The 21317-nt window shown below is 51.1% G+C and overlaps 1 protein-coding gene across 1 annotated transcript; it reads right to left on the bottom strand.

Moving 5' to 3' along the window:
* Window positions 1–277: 277 nt before the first annotated feature.
* Window positions 278–13365, bottom strand: SFTPB (surfactant protein B). The gene is made up of 11 exons (XM_063139270.1): window positions 13323–13365; window positions 9635–9768; window positions 9296–9367; window positions 7707–7832; window positions 7269–7409; window positions 6590–6679; window positions 5634–5817; window positions 4545–4705; window positions 3259–3339; window positions 683–793; window positions 278–344 (listed from the first exon to the last, which is right to left on the bottom strand). Exons 1-11 carry the CDS (start codon window positions 13363–13365, stop codon window positions 309–311), a joined length of 1179 nt encoding a protein of 392 aa, XP_062995340.1. The 3' UTR covers window positions 278–308.
* Between the last annotated feature and the right edge of the window lie 7952 nt (window positions 13366–21317).

Raw genomic sequence — 21317 nt, 5'->3', positions numbered from 1 at the left:
AAGTGTGTGTTGGCTCATGCAAGGAAAAGACTCTGTACAACACAGTTTCGGGGTTACCTTTAATAATTGAGAATATGAGCACCTCTTTTAGGTCCGCCTTTGCCAAACTGCAGCCCTCCAGCTGTTTTAGACTTTTAATAACCAACGTTCCTGATGTTGACCGAGCTGGCTGGCCCTGATGGGAGTTGAGGTCTAAAAGGGCATGAGCCGTGGTCTTACACCCCACCCCCAGTCAGCAGGCAGGATCCAAGCATTTGGTGAAAGAGTAGCAGGATTTGTGACCCTTCGGCAGGACCCTCATGGTTTGGCTACAGCCATCCGTGGGCCTGGCAGTGGTGTACAGCCTAGAAGAAGATAACGGGGAGGAGACATTAGATCCCACCCCAAGAGGGTGATGCATGCCCCCTTGGAGGCCTGCTGTAACGCATGGCACTGTTAGTACTGGGGTACTTCAGGGTCTCTGCAACTTTCTGTAGTGGGGCCAAACAGTCTCGGTTTAACTGTCAAATGAGCTGAAGTTGGCCAGCTTGTGGGAAGTAGTGAGGTGGACGGGTTCCATGTGCCCCCAAGGCCTGAAAACTCCCTTTCTCCCTGTTGCCCTCCTTCCTGTCCTCTTGCATAGCTTGCAGATGATACAAGGAGCATGGCTACCACGGAGCCAGCCGGAGTGGACATTTCTCACCTTGCACTGCTCAGCTGCACTTGGGCTGGAGCACCAGTAAGTGGGGCCCTGGGCGCAGGCGGCTGCTGCTGCTGGAAAAGGCTTCTCTGCTGCCATGCAGGCGCCCAGTTCCTGTTGATAAGCACAGGCAGGAATAAGCAGGAGGCAGAGCAGGCTGCTGATTGACCCCGCTGACTTCCTGGGTGGGCGCCTCTGTTGAGACAGGAAGCCTGCAGCTGCTTGCCCCAGACGCTTGCAATGCCTGTGGGTCTATCAAACTGACAAAGGGGTGGGGGCACTGAGGTGATTAAATCAGCGCTAGGTTGCTTCCAGCATCTCCTGAAAACAATCATAGAATAGCAGAGTTGGAAGGGGCCTACAAGGCCATCGAGTCCAACCCCCTGCTCAATGCAGGAATCCACCCTAAAGCATCCCTGACAGAGGGTTGTCCAGCTGCCTCTTGAAGGCCTCTAGGGTGAGAGAGCCCACAACCTCCCTAGGTAACTGGTTCCATTGTCGTACTGCTCTGACAGTCGGGAATTGTTTCCTGATGTCCAGCCAAAATCTGGCTTCCTGTCACTTCAGCCCATTATTCCGTGTCCTGTATTCTGGGATGATCGAAAAGAAATCCCGGCCCTCCTCTGTGTGACAACCTTTCAGGTATTTGAAGAGTGCTATCATGTCTCCGCTCAGCCATCTCTTCTCCAGGCTAAACATGCCCAGTTCTTTCAGTTTTCCTCATAGGGCTTTGTTTCCAGACCCCTAATCATCCTCATTGCTTTCCTCTGAACCCCCTCCAGCTTGTCTGCATCCTTCTTGAAATGTGGTGCCCAGAACTGGACACAATACTCAAGATGAGGCCTAATGAGGGCCGAATAGAAGGGAACTAGCACTTCACACAATTTGGAAGCTATACTTCTATTAATGCATCCCAAAATAGTGTTTGCTTTTTTTGCAGCCATATCACACTGTTGGCTCATATTCAGCTTGTGATCCACACCTGCACCTCCAAGATCCTTCTAATTTGTAGTATTACTGAACCAAGTATCCCCCATCTTGTAACTGCATTTGCTTTCTTTTTCCTAGGTGTAGAACTTGGCATTTATCACTATTAAATTTCCTTCTGTTGTTTTCAGCCCAGCACTGCAGCCTATCAAGATCACCTTGAAGTTCGCTTTTGTCTTCCAGGCTATTTGCTATCCCACTCAATTTTGTGTCATCTGAAAATTTGATAAACATTCCCTGCACCTCCTTGTCCAAGTCCTTAATAAATTTTTTGAAGAGCCCTGAGCCCTGTTGTACCCCGCTTGTTACCTCCCCCCAGTTTGAGAAGGTACCATTGATTAGCACTCTTTGAGTCCAATTCTGTAGCCAATTGTGGATCCATGTAATAGTTTTCCCATCAAGCCCAGTTTTAATTAGTTTGCTGATCAGAATGGCATGGGGTACTTTGTCAAAAGCTTTGCTGAAGTGAAGGTATATTATGTAGTCGGACTGGATGAGGGCCAATAAACTGAGACTCTTGACCATTTGTTTATCAATCTCAAACTGCAATCCTGCCCCCTCAGCTTCTGCTTCACTTTTTCCAGGGGGGCCATAGACCCCCTTTTGGGAGAAGACTGAGCCAAAGTAGGAATTCAGCATTTCAGCCTTTTCCTGTTTGTTATCAATTTGCCATCCTCATTAAGCAGTTGAACCACCACTTCTTTCCTCTGTCTTTTACTATGCACAGACCTGAGGAAAGCTTTTTTGTTGCTTTTAGCCTTCCTCGCTAAGCCTCAGCTCATTCTCAGCTTTAGCCTTCCGGATGCAATTCCTACACTTCTGTGATACCTGTCTGCACTCTTCTTTTGTAGCCTGGCCTTCCTTCCACTTCCTATAGGTGTCCTTTTCTTGTTTTCAGGTCATCTCTAAACTTCTTCTAGGAAGCGTTCTTTGACTGACAGCCAAGATTTTTATTGGCATTTTGTGTGGTGTTTTTCTTTAGTATAATAATGGTGTTTAAATTATTGTATCTTTTACTGTTTTACTTCTTATGTTCACTGCTCCAGAATCTGTTTCAGATATGGAGCTATTTACAAATTTTGTAAATAAATAAATAATAAAATAACTTAAAATCAGGACTCCCCGTTCCTGCAGCTTCCTGAGGTGCGTAGAATAATAACGTCACTGTTGCAGCTGCCTCCACTCAGCTAGCTGTTCCTCTCGTCTTGCATGGATTGCTCTACAATTCTTCTGGGGTTTTTAGTATCTGACAACTTTCCATATCTGAATTTGGTTCTGCTGTCCATCACCTTGAGTACCTTCCAGAAAGTGGCAACAAGTTTGGTCAGCGTAGGAGTAAACAAGGTGGGGCTGCACTGAGGCAGCTGAAGGGCTGAATTTCAGATACCTTCACCGGTTGGCTTGAGTCTGTCCAACAGCTTCTGGACAGGACCCAAGCCAATGAGTGAAGCTGTCTGGAACGTTTTTGCCCCTGGTGTGCATGCGCACATCTGGCCAATCGCCCTTCTCACCAGTAGATGACAAGGGCCCCTCAACAATAAGAAGCCTAGGGCACTCAAGGTGGAGATCCGTCAAGAACAATTCCCTCATACCTGGCACGTAGTCTGGACACTCCAAGGCTTTGTGAGGGTCGTGAACAACTTTGGCTGGTGCTGGTTGATGAAGCTTTTGCACTGCAGAAGGGCAGGGAAAGATCATGTCAGCAGCCTCTAGCCAGTGACCTGGGACTCCGCTTCGTACCTGGCCTACCCAGCCCTCCCCTGGAGGAGTGGCCACCGGGGCACAGCAGGCGTCAGTGCAGCAGCCAGCACAAGCAGAAGTGGTGCTCATTGGCCCCTTCCTGTCTAGGGGAGGGAATCTCACAGTACCTGTTCTGGGTCCGCTTTGAGAGAGAGCCAGTGGCATTGCAAAAAAGCCTGAGTGCCACCGTAACACTTCCTGCAGCGTTAGGTAGCAGAAACTCCTCTGTCTTCTCACTAGCAGCCTGTCTTCCATCTGTGATGGACCATGTGTGTGTAACATGCCTTTGGCGGTGGTTTCCTAAGCCACCCCCACCGACAACCTCCTCCCAGTACATGATGTGCTGTACTTGCGTGCAGCTCCTAAGGAGGTTTTGGGAACGTGGTGGCTCTGCCCTTCTCCCCTTGCTGCCTCTTCTGCTGGGAACTGTTTCCCAGAATGCCTGTAAGGTGTCACCACTCTTGCTGCCTTCACATCCCTCCTCAAAAGCCACCTTGAGCACGACTCCTTTCCCTCCACGTCCTACTGTAAGCCAATGGGAGTGGAGCCATCCATGAACTGGCTCCCGCTCTGTGGACTTCCTGCGACTTAATGCCTGGCTGGCGCGGACCGTTTGTTTTCTGCACTGCTGAAGACATTCTTATTTCAACAAGCCGTCCCTGACTGGCCAGCCATGGTTTTATGGGCATACAGTCGTTATAAGTATTTAAATATTGTCCACCATTCAGGAATCTTGTTAGATGTGGAGCAGTATATACATCCTGTAAATAACAAGTGTGTGTAGCTTATTATTGGTTGGTTGCATTGCTGCAAGCGCCTCGTCCACCTCATCAGGCTGCACTTATAGATTGTAGGCTTATTGAGACGGGATTCTATAAAGCCTATTGCAAGCTAATCATTTCCTGAAGCGTCCCGTTGGTGCCAAAGGTGGAAAGCTCCCTTTCCTTGCTGCCGCTGAGCGCCGGCGCCAAAGGGACCCTTCCTCTCTCCTGCCACAGGGCCACCAACGGAGAGCACCGAGACCTTGGCATGGGGTCTCCTTCGGCCATGCTGGGGCAGGAGCAGAGCGTGAGCTTTGGTGAAGGGGGGGGCGGTCAGGCGGCAGTTCCGGCTCTTCCCCTGCCCTCGGCCTACTTGCCTCCTGCCAGTCCAGAAAGCTGCTGCTGCAGGTGGTGAGCAAGGCGGCCTCCACTTCAGCCCGGCTGCTGTTTGTCTTGAGAGCCGCCTTCGCTCGGCTGGTGATGGCGAGGCAGGCCTGGCAGCCGGGGGTTGGGGCTGGGAATGGGGCCGGAGGAATCTCTGCAGTGGGCGAGAAGCACAAAGCTCTGGTCAGGGGCCAGGAGGGGGCGGGGGGGCGCACGTGGCAGCCCCCCCCTCTGTGGCGCAGTGTGGAGCTTCCTGGCTCCCCACCCCCACCCCCTTAGGCAGCCTGTTCCCTCTCCCTGCCAAAGCTTCAGCCTGAGCAGCCAACCTGCTGCAGCTGCTTGCAACCTCAGCGCCTTTTCCGACCAACGCTTTAACAGGGAGATGAGCCTGGCTGGCTGGGGAGGGGCCTCTCCTCTGAGGTCTGGTCCTCAACCCCAGCAAATGGCGGTATTTATTCCCGGGGCGTCCCCCAGCCATTGCCGCTCCGGGGCTCCCTCTGCCTGTCCTGTGGCTGTGGAGTGCAATAAACTACGCCGCCCCCCCCCCCAACTCTTTTGTGAACCGCTCAGAGAGCTCCGGCTATTGGGCGGTATAGAAATAAATAAATAAATAAATAAATAAATAAATAAATAAATAAATAGCTGACCCTTGTCAGGCTCAACTCCAGGAGTTTGGGGGTGGGGAGAGAGTTCTTTGCAAGTGGCCCAAGGCGACTGGAGGAAATATGGACACAAAGAAGCCACGTGGAGCTCCAGTCAGGACTTGTGGGCCGCCTTTCTCTACTGGAAATCCAAGTACAGAGGGCCTTGTCGGAGCCTGTGTGTATTTACACCCACCAAGGGTCGCACGTGACATTAAATTCTGGAGCAGCCCAGCCCTTTCTGCCTCTGCTGCGTGGGCGTCACCCCCACAGCCCACACTGATTGCCATCTTGGCCTTCATGTTCTCTGAGGAGGCTCTGTGTGTACATGGGAACTGGCAACGGGGGGGGGGGGGAGAGAGGTTCACGAGGCACAGACCCACCCACCCCTGCTGTGCCCGTGCCCAGCCTGCTTCAGGAACGGCTCGGGAAGGGCTCTACCTGGGCCACAGTTCTCCTCAGTAGCACACATGAGCATCATCCCGCATATCAGCTGTGGCCCCAGCTTGCCCATAATCATGTCCACAATGATCACTGTGTATTTCTCCATCAGGCACTGGCACATTCCTGCGATGGCTCCAGGCGTCACGAGGCACAGTTTGGATATGGCTTTGCCAATAGCGGCCTAGGGAAAGAACAGGCAGGTGGGGTGACGTCGGAGATGCCTGCCCAGCATCTGGACTGCTTGGGGCGGAAAGCGACTTGGAAGCTGAATTGACACTGCAGTGCTGGAGAAGTTGCGGGTGGGGTGGGGGGCTCTCAAGGCTTTGTCCACAGCATCCATTCGCTGCAGCCACAAGAACCGCTCTGCTGGATCACAGTAAAGGTCCAACTTGCCCAGCAGCTGGTTTCCAAGTGCCTGCGGGACGCCCCCAGGCAGGGCGTGAAGGGGAGCGTGCTCCCCAGCGACCGGCATTCAGGGGCATTCTGCCTCCACCTGGGGGCTGCACACCCCTCCCTGCCTGCTCTTCCACAAACTTGTCTCCTCCCCCTTCTAAAGCCATCAAAGCCGTGGCCATCACCACCTCTCGTGACAGCAAATGCCAGAGGTTAACTATGCGCTATACGCCAAGTGCTTCCTTTTGGGTGTCCTGAATTTCCGGCAGATCACGTTCCGCTTCAGCTAGTCCACCGCCTGGCACCACGCCGCAGGAGGCAACGGCAGCATCCCTGAGACAGAGGGTGGCCCGGCCTCTGCTGCAGGTGCCTGGGGGAGAGAAGGGCCCCGGCTCTGCAACTGGAACCACCAGACTTGCACGTCCTCCCCATTCATGAGTTCCCGTTCACTGGGGGCAAAGGGCTGCCCTGAACGCTTGCCCTCCAGCCCCCTGGAGGGTCTGTTCTGCCCCCGACTCACACACGGATTGAGGCAGAAGGCGGAGGAACAGGCACGATACCTTGGGGATGGCAGATTCCATCTTGCCTACAAAGGTTCTGCACAGCCAGCACGTGGGCAGTGGGATGGGCAGCTGCTCCCTGGGACTGGCCTGGGGAAAGGAAGAACTGCAAGCGTCGAGCAACAACCATCTCCTGGCTGGAGAAACCCGCCCTAGCAGCCCCGTGAGGCGGCGCGGGCCTGTTCTGTGCAGCGCCGCCACTGTCGCCACCGCCACCACCTTTTATTTGACTCCTCTATGGCAACGATTTATATGCTGCCTTTCAGGAAGCAAATCCCACCAAAGCGGCTTACCATTAACCTAAAAAGAACAACATCGCAATAAACAGGAGTTAACCATCTCAGAAAACAACTACTTAAATAAACCATCCGGCTCCTCCCCACAGGGCAGTTGGTGGAAGATGGCCCTGGGGGGCAGGAAGAGCCCACCTGGGAGGAACAGGGGCCTGGCGCCGCCCTCCCCTCCCCTCCCCTCCCCTGGAATATTCCCCTCAGGAGAGTAGACGGCCCGGGGCAGGTGTGGGAGCACCTGGTGGCTCTCTGGACTCCGCGCCGCTGTCCCTCTCCTCTTGCCCCGGCAGCTGCGCTTCCGCAGGCCCGGTGCCATCCTAGACCGCTGCCTGGGCTCGTGCCTGGCCACAGACTCCCTGGAGTAGACGTGGTTGGAAGGGAGCCCTCACCTGGGCATGGCTGCTGGGCAGGGTGGGAGCCTGGCCCTGGAGCAGCTGCTCCATCACCGGTGCCGGCGCGGCCAAGATGTCCTCGCTCCCCAGTGGGTCAGACGGGCAGAGGCCTAGCTTGCCACAGATCTTGCCGGGGGTCTGAAGGGCAGAAAGGCCAGAGAAATGAGCCGCCCTGGCAGCCCGGGACCTGGGAAGTTCTCCCGCACGAGCCCCACCCAAGGGAATGGGTACTGGGCCAGCGGCTTGTTGCACAGGAGACCTTCTCAGTGGAATGGGCCAGGGGTGTACACTGGCTGCTCCGTTGCCTTCCAAGGAGCCCCTGGCCCCCGCCTGGCCTCCAGAGAGAGAGAGGGAGAGGGAGAGAGAAAGAGAGAGAGAGAGAGAGCAGCCTCCCCCACCCCCCAGCTCCGCCTTGCGGGGGACTGGGCTGCTTACCAGCTGTCCTTCCAGGCTGGTGATGAAGTCAGCATAGTAGGTGTCCACCAGATCCTGGCACCGTGGCACCAGCGTCTGCAAGGGCAAAGCCCTGCACTCCTGCTCCAAGTACTGCTGGATGGAGGTCTGCGCAGGCAGAAGAAAAGCGTGACGCAGCGGGGAGGCAGCGAGGGGAGACGGGGCAGGACCACGCCCCAGCCCTCTCTCCGGGGGTTATTCCTCCAACAGGCCTCCTGAGGGGTCAGGTTGACCACCCCGTTCACAACAGGCCCCACTGCTCCAGGGGCTCCATGCATCCCCCAGATGTGGCCCTTAACGTGCTTTTGACCCATTAAAAAGGCTACGGCTGATGTGTCACGTCGCAGGGTCTGGAGGGGAAAAGGCAACCCCCCTTCAGAGAAATGCAGATCAAGCCCCCGGCAGGAGGGCCAAGCTCCCCTTCCATCTCTCTCACCCAGGAGGGGAGCTCAGGCCTCCAGCACGGCCCCTCGCAACCTGGCTGGTGCTAATGGAAGCTGAAGCCCCAAACATCAGGATGGCAGCAGGTGGGGGAGGGGGAGGGGGAGGGGGAGGCGGATCACCTAAAAGCCTTTCATCCTCATGACTGTAGAGGTATTCCTATCAGGTATATACAGATCTCACGGATTAATTAAAATTCATGTGATTAACCCACTAATGTTTTTTAAACAGAGTACTAGTGAGAGTTATTTTACTATAAGTTTACAAGTTTATAGTTTTGGTTGAAACTATTATTATTTATTATTTATTATTATTATTATTATTAGGGCAGGATATCAATTAAATAAATAATATACTACGATCTTAAACTGCGCAGTAAAAAAACAATCTGGAATTTGAGTAATTATACATAAAGGCCGCATGCTGCATAGGTTCCCAGCTGTGGGAGTTGGAGGAATTGGTGTTTGTTCCGTTCTTCCTGTCTTCCTTGGTTTGGGACCTGGCCTGACAGCTTGGAACTCACACAATACTTCCTAGGGAGCGAGAGGTTGCAGAGGGGAGGAAGGTGAGGAGGCGTCCACCAGATGGACTGTGGACTGGCTAGGAGGCTGTGACGACATCCTGCCAGCCCGCCTCGGGACACACGCCCTTCCCTAATTTGGCACAAATTGTGCATTGCATAAGGACTAGAAACACAGAATGACAGGACGGTGGCACCCACTTTTGCCTTTGACCAAGACATTTCTGATGGGTGGGCCCACTTCCCCACTCCCTCCTGCAGTCTACCCCCGTACAGAGCGTGTGGCAGGCTTGAAAGCCAATACGTAGCCATCCTGACCTCAAGTACATATGTAGTATATGCCTTTATAAGTTGTGTTCTAGAAACCCACTGTGCCTCTATTTCAGATACATGAGTTTATTTTTGCTATGACTGCCTGCTCTAAGGGATGCTGAACTAGTCAGCATTCTAATAACTAAGGTTCGACAGGGGTTAACCTTGTAGTAAGGATGATGCCCCATTTGAAGCCTTTGAAGTTAAACTTCCCCAAGATAAGGCCAGCTGTGTAAGCTCCAACTCTGCAGGCGTGAATTCTGTGAGAAGCTTCTCTCTCTCTGGCTGCATTAATCACCTTAAAGCTTGACTCCTTGGCCATGCGAATGAGGATGGTGGCAAGTTGTTTGCAGTCTGCACAGGTGTCCTCCTGTAAGAAAAACTCAACTGGTCCGTCAGGATTGGGGGCAACCTCAAAAAGCTCTTGTCAGGGCACAGACCAGTGCTGCCCCTCCCCCGCCTTCCCATGCCCCCTCCCCCGTGGGCAGAGAGCCCTGCAGGTCCAGCTGCGGCTTTTCCCAAGCAGCTCCACACCCACCCACAGCGTCTTTCCTCCCCCCCTCCACTCAGCCAGGATGACCACCAAGCCATGGAAGTCCAGGCGTCCTGGCGGAGCGCACACGTAGCAGGTACCTACCTTGGTGGCGCGGTTCCAACCAGCCTCCACGCAGTGTTCCAATGCACCACATTGGATGGCTGTCATGAGGTTATTGCACCAGTACGTAGCACCCTTGATGCATTCGCTCTGGACAGAGATCTTCCTGGCCAGGGCTGGAAAGGGAAGGAGAAGGCCAGGACTTGGACACTGCCCGTACAATGTGACCCGGCCTGAGGTAGACTTGATACAAGGGGAAGGGAGATGTGCCACGCGGCTTGCCAACCCCCGACCGAGGCTGGGCAACGTGGGATGAGGCTTTTTATAGCTTCACCCCAAGCCCTGGTCCAAATCTCCCTTGCGATCCCCCCCCCCAATTCACATTTCCTGACTTTCAGTGGCCCAGGGGACTCAGCCATCGGACAGACGATGACGGGGCTCTTAGGCTGCTGCAAACGGGCCCCCTTGCTGCTACTGGGGTGGGAGGGGGCGTGGGGAAGGCTTCTGTGCCGTGGATGAGATCTGTAAAATATCCAGTGGTTCCTTCGTTCCTTTTAGATGGTTTAACGGCAGTGCAATGTCATACATACAAAGAGTCTAGCACTTACATATCCGAATTAGGATTTCCCCCCCAATGAGAACTAGTATATAAATAATAGGGCTGTGCTCTGCTCCGATTTGGATCCCCGAATTGGGAGCGGAGCGACCTGATCTGCATCTGCTAAGGGTGGATCCGAATCGGGTCGGGGGAGCTGTGGATCGTGGCGAAGTGGATCGCCTCGATCTGGAGCTCTGAACGCAGGTAAGTGGGGGGAGGGGGGCTTACCTGGCGCCACCGGTGGCGGCGCAGTCTGTGTGGCGACGGTGGCGGAGCCAGGTAAGGGGGGAGGGGGCTTATTCACCACCCATTTTGTCCCCACTTACCTGCCTCTGCCACCTGCTGCGGAGGCAAATAAGTGGGGAAGGGGGGCAAAATGCAGGGGGGAATCTCGATCCAACCCTTTGGATCTCGCTCTGGATCTGGTTCCAGAGCGGGTCAGGGGAGGGTCGGATCGACCCAAAGCGGTTCAGGAAGTTTCAGATCGAGCCACGAAGCGGTTCGGGGGGCTGGTGCACAGCCCTAATAAACAGTAATGATAATGATAAATAATAAGACATTATTTAAACCAGTATTTATTGAGGTACCATAGATGCCTGCCCAGAACAGCATAGCAGGATGCAAAACCCTTCTCTGCCCTCCCTCATTTTTATCCAGCTCTGTTTCCGAAGAGCACAGGGCAACTAGCTGCCTCCCCATGATGGAGAGATGGCGATTGGCCAGTAAGCTAAACAGCTGCACGGGGATCGGGGATCGCGCCCAGGGAGGCTCTCGGTACTTTCAGAGCACTTTGGAGTGTTCAAAGAACTTCACAGGCAAGGTCCCTATAAGCCTTACAACAGCCACCACCGCCCCCGCCCCCCCATTGCAAAAGGGGTCAAAGAGGCTAAAGGAAGTTCATACCCAGCCTTCCTGCAAAGTCAGTTTTCATGGAAATTGACAGGGAACCTGCTATTTAGAAATGCCTACAACCGTCACCAAGCCTGCGTCTACATGTATTTTAGCACCAATGAATTGTTAGGCTCAAAAATGAATACAAATGAATAAGAACAGCTATTTTTAAGATCAGAAGGTTTTACTTATGAGCACCTTTCTAAAATAAACAAATGCCTTCTGTAAAACGGTAGATTTACAGATGAGTTCATGCAGACGATAGAAAAATAAAGTATCACAGAAAACTGAAAACAAACCCCTCGGGCGAAACAAATTAGACTAATTCTATGCCTAATTTTCATGAAACCAACCAGGTCAGGATGTGTGCATGTCAGGGGTGAAGTCCGGAGTGTTACCACTTTGGGGGTGGGGGCAAGAGCCACCCTTGACAGGCAAAGATCATCATGACTATTCTGTTATGTTCATATTGTGCTATCAGTGCACATGGTGCTTTAGAGAGTATAAGAGGGCAGGTCCCTGCCCTGAGGAACTTACAATATGAAAAATCAGTGCAGAGCAAAAAAGCAGAGACAGGGGGTAGTAGACAAGAGAAGCAATATGTGGTTGTGCTCAGACTAAGTTATGGGCTCACTCTAGAGATCAACCCCACTTCAGAATTTGGATGAGTGGGGGGGGGGGCTGATTTGAGGTGATCTCTGGGTAGGATATTTATTTATTTATTGTATTTAAATCCCACCTTTTTGCCTCCAAGGAACCCAAGGCGGTGTGCATAATCCTCCTCCTCCTAAATCAGAAGATTGCGGTTGGGAAAGGTTTTTGGGGAAAGGGAAAACTGATTTGGGATGAGAGAGAAAGGGGGTGCCCCTCACAGATAACCCCGCAGGAATGGGCTGTCTGCAGAAAAAAGTTTTCCACTCCCCCCTACCCTGCAGTATTTGGGGATTGAGGTGTTGTGTCAAAGCCTCACAAAAAAAGTGGACTTTAAGGAGGGATGTGAAGGGAGCCAGTGGGAGGGCAGCCCAGAGGTGTTCTGGGTGGGAGGCAGAAGCGGGCCTCCGGATGGCGAGGAGGTCACAGGCAGGCATGTGTTGGGACAGATGAGCCGGGAGGACGGGTAAGGCCAAGTGGGGCCGAGAGCTGGGAGCTACCTATAGTCAGGAAAAGCCCTGCTGGGGCTGTGGATCTGCACTGCGTTGGTTAGATGACACAAGCGCAGGGTCACAGCCACGGTGGGGCTTCCCTGCGACGTCGCGTTTTGAAAAAGTTGGGAATTTACCTTGACTTTTTCAAAGGGAGTGACGTCGAGGCAGCGCTTCTGCCGTGCAACATCGCTCCCGGTGTGCAGACTTTAGGAGGGCCCCCTGCTCAGAGCAGTGGGAGAGGTGGACGACTGGGGCAGCTGAGAGCGAGACAGAGGTGACGGGACCGTGGGGAGAGAATGGAAAGCCGGAGAGGGGAACGTCGCTGTTGCCTTGGCGAGGGAGGACCAGCAAGGGGCCCAGTCTCAAAACAAATTCTTATTCTTGAAACTGTAAATGCTTGTTCTCTTTCAGCCACCACTTCAGGTGATGTTAAAGCACTGCCAAGGAGCAAGTTTTACAACTGAGGTGAGATTTCAGCAGATGGAAAAGGCATGAAAGGCGGCAAGGGCAGACACTCAAGGTGCAATGGATGGGAAGGTCTAAGCAGGAAGGGACAAGGATGCCAGTCGACATCTTTTCTGCATGGCTAAAAGGGGGCTTGACCCATGGGATCCTGCAAACGTCCTCCTGGCTGGATGCCTGCTGTTTGTCTCCTGGCTGGACGCCTGCTGTTTGTCTCCAGATGAGACATAAGCCAGGGCCTCTCCGTTCCTCCTCTCTCTAGTCTCTCTGCACAGTTGAAATTTAGATTTCAAGTTGCTAGGGGCAGGGAACTAGTTTGCTCTTGCTTGGCTACTCTGCAAAGCACCATGTAAATCGATGGCATTGCCTAGGGGCAGGTCATCCGGCTAAGAAGTGAAAACTTCATCGCTACATGCTCCATTCTCTCCCCTGATCCCTTTCTGATCTGGCACAGAAGGTGGGTAGAATTCTGCTTGTCCCTTGGCAGGACAATACAGAAGGCCAGTTCCAGAGGGGTTCTCAGGCACACTGTGCAAAGGGGACTTTTGATAAACGGCATCCACCCTGAGCCTTGGAGCTTGGGGAGCAAGCTCACTTCATTTCTCCCCACCCGCTGCCACCACAAGGTGCTTACCTGGGCCCCCACAGAGCAGGCTGAGCAGAAGCAGCTGCCACATGGTTGTGCATTGATGTGCAAAGACCTCTGACGGAGTCCCTTTTATAGTACTGCTGGACGAGGGTGGGGCTTGCGTGGGGCAAGCACATGCAGTGGGCTCAGCCAGTGGTGGAAGCCTGTGGGGCTCCCACCCAGGCAGAAGCAGCATGTTCCTGGCATCTTGAGTTTCACTTGAGGAGATTTTGGAGAACAGTGTTGCGTGTGTTTGGCAACGGCCTGAGCTATGACATAGTGTGACGATGCAGTGCTGGCTTTGCTGGTGCCCAGACCCGAGTTCCAATTTGCTGCCCATCCCTGCAGCCTCTCCAGTCCTGGGAAATTCTGGGGGGGCATGTTCTCTGGGTGCTTCCATTTTAGCTGGTTAGTCTGGAAAGGGTTTCGCTCACTCCCTTTTATAGAGAACATGTATCCCTTCTCTCTCTCCCACTAAGGAGAGATTGAAACATCCATTTTCTATTCTCATAAAGTGACTTTTCCACACCATTTTCTGGTGGCCCTCAATCTAGCCTGAAGATTGTCTGCAATCCCACGCGCTCTCATCTCGCTGCTCTTCGTAGCATATGAAGTGCAATGCTGATACGTAGCCTAGAATCCTAGAATAGGAGAGTTGGAAGGGGCCTCTAAGGCCATCAAGTCCAACCCCCTGCTCAGCGCAGGAATCCACCTTAAAGCAGCCCCGACAGAGGGCCATCCAGCCTGATGTGGCTGTGGCAGCCTGGGGTGCCCCATCTCAAGCAGGTGGGTGGGTGGGTGGGTGGGTGTGCCACCAACAAAGTCTGGCCTGGCCCAAGTTGTTTTGCTGCCTGAGGTAAGGGGCAGGATGGCTGCCTCACCCTTCCACATACAGGAACTGGTGTTTGAATCTTACTTCAACCCTGGTTCGGGGGCAGCCTCCTCCTCTGCACCTGAAGGCAGCTGGCTAGCTCTGGGGGCACAGGGCGAGCCACGGGGCGGGCACACACTTCTGTCCTCCAGGACCTTGCCATGACTTGCTACCCCTCAGCAGCTGATGCCTGAGGTGGCCACCTCACTCTACTTAATGGTGGGGCTGGCCTTCAACTAAGTGATATAAACCCAAGCTTGAATGTATGTATGTTATAAGGAGAGGCAAAGATCCTGAGATTCTAAATTTTTAGACACAGGGGAAAATGAAACTGACACATTCAGCCATCCCTAATTTCAGGTGAAGTATACGCACATCTTTCAAACGCTATGTGATTTGGGACAGAGGACTATAGGAAGCTGCCCTCTATTGAGCCAGATCCTTGATCCATCCAGCCCAGTATTGTTGACACTGACTGGCAGCAGCAGCTCTCCAGGATTTCAGGCTGGATTCCTTTCCTAGCCCTGCCTGGGAGTGGTGGGATGGATCCTGGGACCTTTGTCATATCAAGCAGGGGGCTGCTGTTAAGCAATAGTCCTTCCCACTGAGCCACGGTACCCCAAAAAGGATGCAGACAAGCTGGAGGGGGTTCAGAGGAGAGCCATGAGGATGATCAGGGGTCTGGAAACAAAGCCCTGTGAGGAGAGAGTGAAAGAACTGGGCATGTTTAGCCTGGAGAAGAGAAGATTGAGGGGAGACATGATAGCACTCTTCAAATACTTCAAAGGTTGTCACACAGAGGAGGGCCAGGATCTCTTCTCCATCAACCTAGAGTGCAGGACATGGAACAATGGGCTCAAGTTACCAGATTCCAGCTGGACATCAGGAAAAACTCCCTGTCAGAGCAGTATGGCAATGGAACCAATGACCTAAGGAGGTCGTGGGCTCTCCCACACTAGAGGCCTTCAAGCTGGACAACCATTTGTCAACTATGCTTTAGGGTGGATTCCTGCATTGAGCAGGGGGTTGGACTTGATGGCCTTATAGGCCCCCTCCAACTCTACTATTCTATGATTCTATGACCTGGGTGCCTGAAGGAATGCCTCTTCCCACATCTACCCACCCATGTGCTGAGACTACTGACCAAGGCCCTCCTCTGGGTCATCCTGCTACCTGACAGGAGAGAGGGCCTTTTCCATAGTGGCTCTCACTCATAGGAACACGCTCCTCAGGGAAGCTTGCCTGGCATCTACTCTGTTATCTTTTTAGTGCCAGTCTTAAACGACATAAATGACTTAAATTACACACACACACGCCAGTCCAGACTTTTAAAGTTCTGTCTCTTTATCTATCTATCTATCTATCTATCTATCTATCTATCTATCTATCTATCTAATGCTAAGGGTGCGTGGCACAATTCCAATGAATAACTTTTTGTTGCTAAGCAACAGAAGATATGAGAAGAACTTCGTGTTGCTAAGCAACAGGATATATAAACACAGCTGATACAGCGGGCATTGGAACGTATCATTGCCAAAGCAGTTCGCATGGAGGCTTCAGGTAAGTCTTGCTGGTCAGTGGGCAGGTGAGTGGGAGAGAGCGGCTGGGAGGGAGCGGGGCAGTGGCTGAGGGGGAGTCCAAGGGACGCTGGTTGGCCTTCTGCCTGGCTTTTCCAGGCGCTCGCTGAAAAGTTTGATACTGAGCAATATTGGCACGCAGATGGGCTGACCAAGTCAAGCTTCAATTAATTAATTAATTAATTAATTCAATACATTTATATCAGGGTGGTCAACTTGTGGGAGTCTGGAAGCTAATTCCACCCCCATGGCCACTAATTTTTGACAATAGTTTTTTCGTTTTTCCCGGGGTGGGTGGGGTTAATGGTAAACCAGACACACAAAACAAGAGAACGAACGAACACCTCAGCCATCTTCAAGGACATTAAACAGCAGACTGGTGTGTAAGCCTGGTGCCCTCCAGGGATCTTGGACTTCAACACCCATCACCCCAGGCAGCATGGCCAATAGTCAGGAATGCTGGGAGTTGCACTTGGAAACATCTGGAGGAAGCCAGATTGGAGAAGGCTGCCATAAAGTCCCCTAGGGAACATAAAAATATATCTAATTATACTATTTTGTTTAAATAACCAAATTATGTAAGAATGAATAAAGATACCAATGTAATAGATTTCTGCAATGCATGTACTGAATACTAGAAAAGTAAGGATCATTCTTCTATGGACAGAAAACATTTATTAAATACATTATAAGATAAATATCATTTACTGAAGTTAACTTGCTACATTGCTTGTATCATAATTTTGAATCCAATAAAGTGCAGATTAGAAAAACAAATTATTTGAAGTGTGCATTATTCTCTCCCTTTTGCCGATGAGGGGGCCATGGCTGAGAGGTTGGCAAAGGCTACCTTCTCAGGTGCTGGCAGGAACCAGAGCTGAAGTGGTGGCCCACTGGCCCACAGTCCACATTCTTAGAGGTCAGGCTGAGTGGGACAATTCCAATCTCCAAGGGGCCACAAGACTTATGCCCTGGGCTGGGTGCTTGTGGCGGGACTCCTTTTACCCCAATGATGCCAACGCTTCAGAGGTAGAAACTGCAGCATTCAACGGGGAGGTTGAACTTGGTGTGGGGGCAGCTCTGCATTCCAGACCCAGGGATGGGCTAACACATACACACACACACACCCTCCACCGCTGCGGCCGCCCCTGCCGCTGCAAACACTGGTTCCAAGCAGGAGTACCTAACTGGGGACTTGGGCCTCCCGTTTAGTTGAGTGGGACACTTGAAACAGACTTATGCAACTGCGTAAACAGCTCCTGAATGGAGCCATTCATCCCTTTGTGGGATGGGTGAGAAGGGCCCTCATCCTGGGAGGAATGTTCCGGGGCTGGGCTGTATTTGCAGAAGGCAGGGGCCCTTTCCCCTCTCGCTATGCCACCAAACTGCTCTCATGCTAGAACTGTGTATGCAATTACAACATCGTTTGTTTGTTTGTTTGTTTTGGTCATAGACCAGCACAGCAGAAAACATCATCACAATAATATTAAAAACCCCAATATACAATAAAATACATACATAAAATACATAAAACATGGCAGTCTCAGCCTAAGTCTAAGGTGCAATACAATTCTTCAACCTCAATTTCCGTTGGCTTATGGCAGCCGCACAAAAACCGGCCACTCTTAGAGTAACCTGAGGATTCCGATCTGATAGAAGATGTTTTATGATTCATCTGATCTACCGGGAGTTCGCTGCAAGATAGAGGTTATAAATGTTTGGCGCAAATCTTGATAAAAGGAACAATACAGCAGAACATGGCCTACTGTTTCCACTTTACCCATCTCACAGGGACATACCCGTTCTTGGTAGGGTATATTTCCAAACCTTCCATCCAAAAGGGCTGAAGGCAGAACGTTAAACCTGGCCAGAGTGAAAGCTTTCCAGAATTTAGGAATATTCAAGTCCACCAGATATTTTGCATAAGCAAATATCCTCCCAATATCTCTAAATTCAGGATACCTTGAAGCCAAACTCAAATGATTTTGCAATTCCATATCCCAAATACGTTGTTGAATTGTCACTTTAGCTTTTTCATAACCAAGAGCAACTAGGGCATTTGGCGAGAAGCCCAGAACTCTCAGTTTTTCATATAGCGTAGTTTTCCATTTTGTCTGGAATGTATCAATTAATGTCAGTGGGGCCTGGCCCGCTGGGGAGAAAATCAGTTTCAGCCAGTAATGAATCCTAAGGATCCATATTCGGGCCTCAATAGAAATTTGCCCTGTCTCTAAACGGACAATTACATTTGGAACACAACTTGGGACTCCCAACACTGAACGCAAAAACTTCGTCTGAGTGACTTCAAAGGGGGCAAAACTTTTGTATGCACACAAGTGTGATCCATATTACATCTGGGAGATGGCCTTCGCCTTGAAAACTTGAATGGCTGAAGGCATATATTGGCCTCCTTTCATATAGAAAAAGCAGAGGAGAGCCTTGATGCTTCTCTGTACATTCTCAATTGCATTTTTAGTTTGCAAACTCCGTAAGCCAGAAGAATGAAATGTTATACCCAAGTATCTAAAGGATGAAACTTGTTCAATGGGATGGTTGTTAATCTGCCATTTATGCTTTAACCTTCTTCTGGAAAAAACTATAACCTTAGATTTAAGATGGTTAATCAACAGTAATTCATTTTTACAATAGAGGTCTAACGCTTTAAAAAGATGTCTTAGTCCTACACTTGTTAAAGAAAGCAGCACAGCATCGTCGGCATACAGAAGTACTGACAAGGGCTTATTTGCCAATTTTGGGGGATGGGAACATACTTCCCTCACACTTTTAACTAATGAATTGATATAGAAATTAAATAGAGTTAAATAGAAATTAAACAAATTGGTGGCCATCACTACATCTTGTGGTAGTGAGTTCCATAATTTAACTCTGCACTGTGTGAAGAACTACTTCCTCTTATTTGTCCTGGATCTCCCACCAATCAGCTTCAGGGGATGACCTCACTGGGTTCTAGTATTTTGAGAGAGGGAGAAACATGTCTCCCCGTCCACATTCTCCACACCAGGCATAATTTTGTACACCTCTTTCATGTCTCCCCTTAGCCTCCTTTTTTCCAAGCTAAACAATCCCATTTGTTGTAACCTCCCAACATAGGGGAGATGCTCCAGCCCCTGAATCATTTTGGGGGGCTTCCACACAGTCTTCGGGGCACCCCGAAAGCGCTTCAGGGTGCCCCGAAACTCCTAGTGTAGCTACCTGGTCAGAAGAGACGGAGGAAGAGGTGGCGGCGTTGGCGGTGGCGAAAAGTTCCCAGGGCTCGGCGGCTTCCTTGCCGCCAAGCCCAACTCCCCGCCGGCCTCCTGCTGCCGGCGAAAGAGCCAACCGGGTTGGAGAGCTCGGCAGAAGAGCCCGCCTTCTTCCGCCGAGCTCTCTAACCCGGTTGGCTCTTTCGCAGCAGGAGGCCGGCGGGGAGTTGGGCTCAGCGGCAAGGAAGCCGCCGAGCCGTGGGAACTTTTCGCCGCCGCCTCCTCTTCCTCCGTCTCTTCTGACCAGGTAGCTACACTAGGAGTTTCGGGGCGCCCTGAAGCGCTTTCGGGGCACCCTGAAGACTGTGTATGGAAGCTCCCTTATTTGCCCTTTTCTGCACTTTTTCCAGCTCTTTAAATTAGGGTGACCCTATGAAAAGGAGGACAGGGCTCCCGTATCTTTAACAGTTGTATTGCAAAGGAAATTTCAGCAGGTGTCATTTGTATATATGGGGAACCTGGGCATGATCTACACTACTGCTTGAAAGCGCTTTATAACAGTTTTGACAACTGTCGGGGCCTAGGACACACTCCATATACGGTTGTCAAAACTGTTAGAAAGCGCTTTAAAGCAGTAGTGTAGATCCGGCCCCGGTGAAATTTCCTCTTCATCACAACAGTTAAAGCTGCAGGTGCCCTGCCCTCTTTTAAATCTGGTCCCTCTAGTGTGGCGCAGAGTGGTAAGCGGCAGTTACTGCAGCTGAAACTCTCCCCACGGCCTGAGTTCGATCCCAGCGGAAGCTGGTTCTCAGGCAGCCGGCTCAGGTCGACTCAGCCTTCCATCCTTCCGAGGTGGGTAAAATGAGTGCCCAGGTAGCTGGGGGGAAAGGTAACTGCGACTGGGGAAGGCAATGGCAAACCACCCCGCTACAAAGTCTGCCAAGAAAACGTTGCGAAAGCAGGCGTCCCTCGAGGAGTCAGCAATGACTCAAGTGCTTGCACGAGAGGTTCCTCTCCTTTCCTTTCCACTCTAGTATAGCTCCTGCACCTTTAACTGTTGTGATGAAGAGGAAATTTCACCAGGTTCCCCATATATACAAATGACACCTGCTGAAATTCCCTTTTCTATGCAACTGTTAAAGATACAGGAGCCCTCTCCTCCTTTTCATAGGGTCACTCTATATAAATATCCTTTTTTAGGTGTGGTGACCAGAACTTACACAGTATTCTAAGTGTGGCCACATCCTATATTTGTAAAAGGGCAGTAGGATACTGGAAGTTTTATTCCCAATTGCTTTTCTTATAATGCCTGACATGGAGTTTGCCCTCTTTACAGTGGCCACACACTGGGTGGACATTTTCATCAAGCTGTCCATCACAATCCTAAGATCTCTCTCTTGTTTGGTTACCGCCAGCTCAGATCCCATTAGGAACGCCTCTCCCGAGGTGAATATACCCGGTCACTACGTTCAACATCTAAGGTCCTCCTCCGGGTGCCTGCTCCGAGAGAGGCTCGGAGTGTGGCAACGAGGGACAGGGCCTTTTCGGTGGTGGCCCCCAGACTGTGGAATGATCTCCCTGATGAGGCTCGCCTGGCACCAACGCTGCTATCTTTCCGGCGCCAGGTTAAGACTTTCCTCTTTCCCAGGCATATGGCGGCACATACTAATTACCCACATGTTTAGTTTTTAATTGGTTTTTAATGCTTTATGTGTGTATGTTCTGTGTTTTAGAGTTTTAAATTTTGTATACTTATTTTTACCTCAATTTTAGAATTTCTGTAAACCCCCCAGAGAGCCCTGGCTATAGGAGCGGTATATAAATGTAATAAATAAATAAATAAATAAATAAATTATAGTTGAAGTTGGGTGTGTGTGTGTGTTTTGCCCCAACGTGCATTACCTTACACTTGCTTACATTGAACCGCATCTGCCATTCGGACGCCCACTCTCCCAGCTTGGAGAGATCCCTTTGGAGCTCTTCACAATCCCTTTGTGTTTTAACAACCTTCAATAATTTGGTGTCATTGACAAACTTGGCCACTTCACTGCTCACTCTTAATTCCAGATCATTTATGAACAGTTTGAAAAGAACTGGTCCCAATACCGATCCCTGTGGGACCCCACTATTTACTTCCCTCCATCAGGAGAATTTACCATTTATTCATACTCTCTGCTTTCTGTTTTCTAACCAGTTATTGATCCACAAGAGGACTTCTCTTATTCCATGACTGCTAAGTTTGTTCAGGAGTCTTTGGTGAAAGACTTGAAAGCAGTTCGAAAATGGTATATGAAATGTGTCATTGGCCCAGAAGTTGTCAGTGCAAACTTTAACTTCCTCAAACAAACAA

This window comes from Elgaria multicarinata, chromosome 12, assembly GCF_023053635.1.
Source record: "Elgaria multicarinata webbii isolate HBS135686 ecotype San Diego chromosome 12, rElgMul1.1.pri, whole genome shotgun sequence".
In the NCBI taxonomy this organism is placed as follows: Eukaryota; Metazoa; Chordata; class Lepidosauria; order Squamata; family Anguidae; genus Elgaria; species Elgaria multicarinata.
This window is presented reverse-complemented; position numbering and strand designations above follow the sequence as displayed.

Bases quoted from the DNA above. Each gene is read 5' to 3' on its own strand.
- SFTPB (XM_063139270.1), bottom strand. From the start codon at position 13,365: ATGTGGCAGCTGCTTCTGCTCAGCCTGCTCTGTGGGGGCCCAG. The intron at 5,818-6,589 runs GTATCGTGCCTG...TTCTTTCCCTAG, and splicing joins TGGAATCTGCCATCCCCAAG to GCCGCTATTGGCAAAGCCAT. The intron at 794-3,258 runs GTATGAGGGAAT...GCTTATCAACAG, and splicing joins GTGTCCAGACTACGTGCCAG to GAACTGGGCGCCTGCATGGC.